At 37.5% G+C, this 8,526-nt stretch overlaps 1 protein-coding gene across 1 annotated transcript in view; it reads right to left on the bottom strand.

Annotated features, from left to right (window-relative positions):
• Positions 1-2,945: 2,945 nt before the first annotated feature.
• ATP5F1A (ATP synthase F1 subunit alpha) overlaps positions 2,946-8,526 on the bottom strand; it is a 9,553-nt gene continuing 3,972 nt past the window's right edge. Inside the window, exons 4-12 of the mRNA XM_011361191.2 lie at positions 6,295-6,468; positions 6,043-6,209; positions 5,691-5,839; positions 5,226-5,377; positions 4,899-5,123; positions 4,296-4,403; positions 4,036-4,180; positions 3,289-3,439; positions 2,946-3,166 (exon numbers count right to left, since the gene is read on the bottom strand). Coding sequence (XP_011359493.1) covers positions 3,085-3,166; positions 3,289-3,439; positions 4,036-4,180; positions 4,296-4,403; positions 4,899-5,123; positions 5,226-5,377; positions 5,691-5,839; positions 6,043-6,209; positions 6,295-6,468 — 1,353 coding nt within the window. The 3' untranslated portion in view covers positions 2,946-3,084. The remainder of the gene's footprint in view (positions 3,167-3,288; positions 3,440-4,035; positions 4,181-4,295; positions 4,404-4,898; positions 5,124-5,225; positions 5,378-5,690; positions 5,840-6,042; positions 6,210-6,294; positions 6,469-8,526) is intronic.

Genomic DNA, 8,526 nt, shown 5'->3' with positions numbered 1-8,526 from the left:
GAAAGTCTTACAAGCTCTCATGTTACATTGTGCTTACTTTCCAGGATCTGGCCCCAAAGATACCCGAATTTTAACTCTTCCACCACCTGGTGGCAAGATTGAAAATTGCAAATTGTTGTTCCTGCTGCTCATCCCTTCTCCCTCATTAATAAGCTCATCACCTGGACTGGTGTTGTAAAGACAAGTAAAATGTGTACTGTATCCAAGGGTCTATAACAAATTTGGGGCATTTCACCAGCAAAGTTAAATAATACTATTATGGCAATTATGAAATAATTAAATTTAATGACCAATACATTTAAGATGACTTAATATTTTGGCATAATCTCTTCCAATAATACACATTGCATGGTTAAGATCTTAATGTGCATAAAATTTTGTGTTGCTTTTAAAACAATATTTCATAAGTATTTTCTAGTCCTTAAATACATCTTTCCTAACAAGTTTGATCACACAGTGCCCAAACTGACACTCTTGCATGTAAAATCGATTATCTTTATGAAAAGAAATTCATCCATGCATTAAAATTTAAAATACACCTATCTTTTGACCCAAAATGTCCATGTCAAAGAATTTACCCTAAAATGTATTCTCTTATGTACAAAGTGAAAGATGTATAGTTATTCATGGCAGCAGTTATTCTAGCAAAAGATTTGAAACACAGAATAAAGATCTTTTCACTGAAATGGAATAAACGAATGGCAAGCGGCAAAAACAAACACCCACTAAAATCAATTTCCTTTCATACTTTTGAAAACATGGTATCTACATGCCTCTCCCTCCTCCTTCTCTCTGCCAATCCAACCTCATACTGAGTATCTGAGATCCTGAAGGGTAATTTGCAAAGGCTACCTTCTTAATCTTTCATCCTTAAAACACTGCTTTCTTCATCTCTCCTCTCCTCACAAAGCCACCAACTTTCCCTATTGCCCATCAGAATTAAGTCCCAAACACCTCTGTCCAAGCTGTCCCATATCTCATTCCCCACTTCCTATTCTCACACCACTTTACGCCAGCCAGGCTCTTGGGCTTTGCAGGCTACTGGGTTGCACGTCCTTCTGCTCGGTCCATCTCATCACCACTTCCCTACCTTCTCCAGCCCCGGGTCTTCTAACTTGAGCATCTAACAAGTTTTCATCTTTATCACACAAACTAGCCCTTAAAACATGACACATCCTTAGTCTTAGTTTGTTCCTCCTAGATATCTTACCTCTTCAATTAGTCCGTGAAGTACCTCTAGATAAGGCTATTAGACAATGGAGGTCAGAGAATTCAATGAATTTTGATTCTCAATAGCAATACTGATTTTTATTTCAGTTCCAAGTCTAACCTCTCCCTTCCAGGAAGCAGAAGCAAACCTGGCAGGGGTACTGGCCAAGTAGCTAAAGCCAAATGGGATCTCAGGACCAGAACCTGGCCAACCAGCCATGGTCTGAAAGCATCAGAAGGCAAGAGTAAGGTATTATTAGGTTAGCCAGGTCAATGTCAAAAGTGGAGAGGCTGGATTTTGTCACTAAGGTTAGAAGCTGAGTAGATGGAGGAATGGAGCAGTCTCAGGACAGGAATAGAACACACAGGAAAAACATTCAGAAGGCTTCAGTGCCCAGAGATTTGCTGTGCAGTGGTTGAGGTCTACCCTGGATCAAAGCAATGGTTAGAGTAGATACTATCAAAATTTGAGTGAGTCAGGTAAGGGACTCAAAGGATCCATTTCTCACCAAAGTTTAAAAATGGAAAAACTTGGGTATCTACTGACACAAAATACAACCTACTATATGTGGAGGGCTTTCTTTTCATCAAAAGCCACCAATGAGAGTGAATGGCGAGCCATAGGAGAGGAAATTTATGACACATTTGTCCTACAAAGTACTCACATCCATTATATATAGAGAATTTGTAAAACAAAACAAAACCAGTAGTTTCTAAGGCTGGGATAGGAAATATGCCTGGAGCATCTTGTGCTGCCAGAAAGCACACACATATATACACAGGCAAGCACCCCCAAGCATGCATGCATGCACACACGCACTTGAGGCACGGGAGACAATTGAAAGAGCCTCCATCCCCTCATGGCCAAGGCTGGAACAATCTGAATAACAAAATATTAGATCTGATTTGAGATCTTAATTAAAATTTAAGATGTTCTAAAGGACAACCAGCCGTCTCCTTAAAAGTCATGGAAAACAAGATTAATGAGATAGTCTAGACTTAAAGAGGTTAAAATAGACAAAGTAAAAGGTAAACTTTGACCTCTAATTTTTAAAAACTATAGAAAATGACTAGGAGATATTTGGGGAAATTTCGATGTGGACTGCATTTTACTCAATTTATGTTAACTTTCTCATTTCACGACTCCCCAGTAAGCTATACGAAAAACATTTTGTGACAGCCACTTGGCTGTCATATAGAAGGGCCATTAGGCACAATATTTTTGCAGGCCTGGTGGCTGTGAGCTCTCCCATTTCACTGGTCTGTAATAAACATTTAAATCTCAGAATTTGTTTCTCTTGGTTCATTGTTGCAGTAGAATGGGATGGCTGTGGCTCAGCAAAACTACCAGGGAAAGGGCCACATAGGACACAGGTGTCCTGGCAGATTAAATGGGGAGAAGCCATTAATAAAGGGAGCTGAAAAAATTGGATATGCATATGGAAAAGGAAAAAAAATAGATCCGCACAAAAATATAACTCCAGATGAACTGTGGTCAATTTTGTGTGTCAACTTGGCGAGGCTGTTATCCAGCTTTTGATCAAATACCAGTTTATCAAATGTGAACTTTGCCACATATACCCAGTTTATGAATTAAATTTATCACAAAACACTCTAGAATCTTGCAAAGTTATCCAAGCCCATTGATTCTAACAGTCAAGTAAAATAAGCTAAGTATATTTACTAATTCTTCAAAGTAATCTCAGTTCTTTCTAAAGAGTTAAACTACAGAAAACCACAAAGCAATATGGAACCTTTATTTTTAATGTGATTTCTGTACAACTGGAGTATGAGTAATCCTTTTACAAATGGAACTTATTACTAGAAGAAACAATAACAAAACCAAACTAGTATTTGATGTGAATCCATTGGAGTTTAAGCTTCAAATCCAGCCAAGAAGTTTGTTACAATCTCTTTCAGTTTTGCATCTGACTGTTCTGAGATCTTTCCATCAGCCCTATTCAGAAATAAAAGCAGATCATCAGTTCTGACCTGGACAAAAATTCAATGACTTTCTTAACTAAAAAATTCAAAAGAATTTTAGCAAGATTTTATATAGACCATCAATTGTGTTCATACCTGATATTGCCCAACAGGGCTTGGTGTTGGCTGATAACATGGGACAGGAAAGCATTCTCAAACTTTGTGATCTTGCTGGGCTCCAGTTTATCTAGATACCCCCTCACGCCGGCATAAATAACAGCCACTTGTTCTTCAATAGCCATGGGAGCTAAACAGAAACAAGAACGCCAAGTGAGTTGTTCAAACATAAAACGCCATGTTACCAAAGTCAGAGAAACTTATTTTCCTACAATTATTAACATTTCTCTAACATATCACCTAGTCTCACTTTCTCAGTGAGAAACTCCTTCCCACTCCCTCCCCAGGAATTAGTTTTTTCTTATGTTTGCAAGCTCTAAAGTGTATTTGGGCATATTTCATAAGCACTGTTTATCATCTGGCAGTGTTTGTTTTCAACATAAATAATCTGTTAACCTTTTATATAGCAAGATAAATGCTAATATTCTTCTAAACCTACCAAATTCCACACTTATAGCTGGGGGGCAGGGGGAACAGGACATCTACTAATAGGTCTTAATTCCCAAAAGCAAAGTATTAAATATACTTAGTAAGTTTTCCCAGTTACTAAGTTTGTAGCATTTACATTTAAATGATAGGACTGTAAGTAATAAAACAGGCATCAACTGCATTCAAAAGGCAATACTGTTGATGAAAGATTAACAGCATGTATTACAGCTTGTAAGGGAGCTACATGATATTCCTAGGCCCTAATAGGAACGTGAGCAAATGAAAAGAACAACTCACAATACTGTCCTTGCTTCAGCAACTCAGTCAGTCGCACACCACGACTCAAGAGCTGTTGAGTGGCTGCATCAAGATCAGAACCGAACTGAGCAAAAGCAGCAACCTCACGATACTGAGCCAATTCCAGTTTCATGGTACCTGCCACCTGAAATAAAGAGATGGTTAACCCATACAATTCAAAAACTTACTGCAATGACACAGAACTCTATACAAATACACTTTGATTTGATATCGCTCCCCAACAAAGTGATGCAAATTACCTGCTTCATGGCCCTGGTTTGGGCAGCAGATCCAACACGGGACACAGACAAACCAACATTAATAGCAGGGCGGATACCTTTGTAGAACAATTCTGTTTCCAAGAAGATCTAAAATGTAAGGAGAATACACATACTAGCAAACTTAAAAAAATCAACTATTTCAAAATTAAGACCCCATGCTTCAAAAAATTGAAGCCCAAAAACTCCAAAGAAGAATGCTAAGTGACTTCTATGGTAGAGCCCCTCTAATCTTTCACAATCCAAATCAAGCTAAACACTTCACTGCTAAAATTAGATATGCGTGACATGAACAAAAAATAGGTATATCTTTTATTAAAATATATACAGGTGAAATGATACAATCTCTGGAATTTGCTCAAAAGAATCAGGGTAGGGGATAGTAGTGGGTATAAATGAAGCAAGAATGAAGTACATTCTATCATGAATTGACAAATGAGTAAGAGATAAATGGTTTTGCTATACTGTTCTCCTTTTGTATACATCTGAAAAAAGTAAAAAGCTTTAACAAATCAGTTCATAGCCACTAGTCTCAAGCAATGCCTTGGAATCAACCTAAGTTTTTACACTTAATCATAAAAATACCTGTCCATCAGTGATAGAAATGACGTTTGTCGGAATGTAAGCAGACACATCACCAGCTTGTGTTTCTATGACTGGTAAAGCAGTCAAGGAGCCACCACCAAAAGAATCGTTCATTTTGGCTGCTCTTTCTAGCAGACGGGAGTGCAGGTAGAACACATCACCAGGATAAGCCTCACGACCAGGGGGTCGGCGGAGCAGCAGAGACATCTGACGATAAGCAACAGCCTACAGTATGGAAAAGGGTTGTGAAATTCACCTATTAGACAAAAGCTACATTTTTCCATTGTGATGCAAACATACAGATTCTAAAAATACATCTCCTTTCACCTGTTTGGATAAGTCATCATAGATGATCAAAGCATGTTTGCCATTATCCCTAAAATATTCTCCCATAGAACAGCCAGAATAAGGAGCCAGGTACTGAAGTGGGGCAGCATCAGAAGCAGTAGCTGAAACCACAATGGTGTACTTCATGGCATCTGAGAAGAAAATAGATTAAGATTTACTAGGATGTTGTTATTGCAGTTTTTAAATTAAATGCTACCATAATAAAAATTGAGTCCTTTATTATTTACTATTAACATTAATCAGCTTCTGAAGAAACTGATAAAATCTTAACTTATTGTTGTTTTATGCTACTTTACTTACTATTTTATTTATCAATTGTATCAGTAGAAAGTTCAGTTCATTGGAGAGTAATTAAAATCAGCTTTCATTAAGTAGACGCCATCCTAAGATTGGCAGCTACAGGACTCCAAGATAACAGCAATGGGGACTAAAGCTCTTTAATACCTGCATCTGTAAGTCTCTTCACCAACTGAGCAACAGTGGATCTCTTCTGACCAATAGCTACGTAGATACAGTATAGCTTCTTCTTTTCATCAGTTCCATCATTGAAACGCTTCTGGTTAATGATTGTGTCAATAGCAATTGATGTTTTGCTTTTAAAAAGAGAGTAAACAAATCTCACCAAATAAGTACTTCAAAGGACTTCCCAATTAAAATTTCACTACTGTTACTAATCTGCATATTACATTCTCCTCCCCGCATTATATCCAAAGCATTTGCCATTCCAAACCCAAAGAGTAATCTTTCCATAAAGCCAATTCTAGTTAGAACTTATAACAAGCTACTGAGTCTTTACCCAGTCTGTCGGTCACCAATAATTAGCTCACGCTGACCACGACCAATTGGCACTAAGCTATCCACAGCCTTAATGCCAGTCTGCATTGGTTCTCGCACAGAGATTCGAGGAATGATCCCAGGGGCTTTCAGGCCAACTCGCCTACGGGTCTTGGAACCAATTGGACCCTGTTAAACATAAAAAGGAACCCAAAACAATCAGTTTCAATGTTTGTTAGAAGCTACAACCACATCTTATATGTGATAAACCTACCTTTCCATCAATGGCATTACCAAGGGCATCTACTACACGACCCAACAGCTCCTCGCCAACTGGAACATCCACAATGGCTCCTGTTCGCTTCACAATATCTCCTTCCTTAATTAGTTTATCGTTTCCAAACACGACAACACCAACATTGTCAGGTTCCAAGTTCAGAGACATACCCTACACAAAAGACATAATTGAACACCAATGAAGTTGGAGTGGCTCTTCTTCCTATATACCACTACTATGTAATATGAAACTAGCTAGGGGAAAAAGCAGTATTGTCCTTTAGATATGGTGTACTCGTAAGCATTTTTCCAATTAACAATCCACTTCAGTTAAGACTTTTAAAATAGCAACATGTTCCCTTCAATAATCTTGGAATAACATTATAAACCTAGTAAGTTCTTGATCATATCCTCAAAGAACTCAAACAGGCAAAGAAATTGAACAGGTTAAGCTTTTCCCACTGCATTTTCTCTATGGCTTTTGAGCTGGGTGATCGGTATGAAATAAAAACATCAAGGTCAACTAGAAATCTTAAGACATACTTGATTTACATCTCTTGATTTTTGAGACGCTCCATAAAGTTTAATATGTAATCGAAACCTCTACTTGTCAGGTTAGTATAAAGTGAAATTAAAAGCTACCCAATAAAGAACAAATTTTCACAATATAATAGTACCAGGTCATCTCCAATTGTTACAACCATATTTCAAAATGGCAAGATTGTAGACCCCAAAATCACAACTAAAACAAGGCTATTCCAAGAGCCGAGTCTGGTCAGTAATGAAAGCTCTGGAAAAAGACTTAAATCTCTGATGTTCAGCAGAGTAACTAACCACAAATGGCTTAAATTAAGTCAAATTTTAAAAATTTAGTCCCTTAGTCACACTAGCCATGTTTTACATGCTCAGTGGTCTCATACGAATAGTAGTTACCAAACAGGACAGACTGTTATCAAACAGGACAGACATAGAATACTTTCATCATTGCAGAAAAGTTCTATTGGACAGTACAGGCCGAGATTCTTAAAAGCTAAAAGGAAACTCAAGAGTTCATCTATTTAAGCCTAAACTTTCAAAGGTATATGCACTAAAGATAAAAAAGGTTAAATTAAATTTTAAGCCAAGGTTTCACTGATAAAACTTTCAGCTCTGTAATTAACTTTTTCACATTAAGTGGCTCTTTTTCTATTCCCAGACACTAGCACAAGAACCAAAACAATCTTTTCTCCTATTTGTGTGCTTTAGTGGATAATCCTACCGTCTCCCCTTTCCCCCTCTCCCTCGGTCAATCCGTTCTCAGGTCCTGCTTTCCTGAGAGAACTCATGATACTACAACTCTTTATTTTTCATCCCACTGGCCAACTAGGCTCAACCTAATAGATAGAAGTGGACTTGTATCATAAGAACGTCTGATAGCTACACCACTAACTTACTTCTCAACAACTCTTACTAGGAATACAAAGTCAACGACTTTCAACTTTCCACCAGGAACAAATTTACTTGAAGTTATCAAAAACGTTTGTATAAGATGATCATATTTTGGGGGCGGGGGTGGGGGATATGATCTTAACAGTTACAAAGAACAGACCTGAACTTCTTAGAATTAGCATGGAAGTTTGTGAAACTATTATTTAGGAGCTAGTGGATATAACTTCTATGTAAATCAGTCCCTAGAGTATAAACTTGGCAATCAAAACCTTTAAATTTATTCTGTTCACAGTCTATGGTGATGACCAAAAACAAACAAACAAAAAAACTGACACAATTTCTGGTTTACTAAATGAATAACTAAATGAGGACACTAATTCTAAAACAACAAAATCTCATTTTTAATTTACCTTTAAGCCTGAAGAAAACTCTACCATTTCTTCTGCCTGAACATTCCTCAGCCCATGCACTCGGGCAATACCATCGCCAATACTTAAGACACGTCCGGTCTCTTCAAGGTCAACAGAGGTATCAGCTCCAAGAATACGTTCTTCAAGAATAGAGGACACCTCAGCAGTGCCTATTGAGAGAGGACAATTTCATTACAAAAGTAATCTGGTCCCCAAAATCTTTTCAAAACCTATTTTCCCGACAACATAAAAATTCGTTTTGTGCTAATAATCTAATCACACTCTAAAATGTAATATACATGGTCTATTCAAAAAGCTTGATACCTACCCACTATGAAAATGAACCCAAGTGATTGAGAGAAAACTCCGTAAGACAAATGTAAACCAGGTAA

This window comes from Pteropus vampyrus, unplaced genomic scaffold, assembly GCF_000151845.1.
Source record: "Pteropus vampyrus isolate Shadow unplaced genomic scaffold, Pvam_2.0 Scaffold3, whole genome shotgun sequence".
Lineage (NCBI taxonomy): Eukaryota > Metazoa > Chordata > Mammalia > Chiroptera > Pteropodidae > Pteropus > Pteropus vampyrus.
Note: the sequence above shows the minus strand (reverse complement) of the source record. Positions and strands in the feature narration are given on the sequence as shown.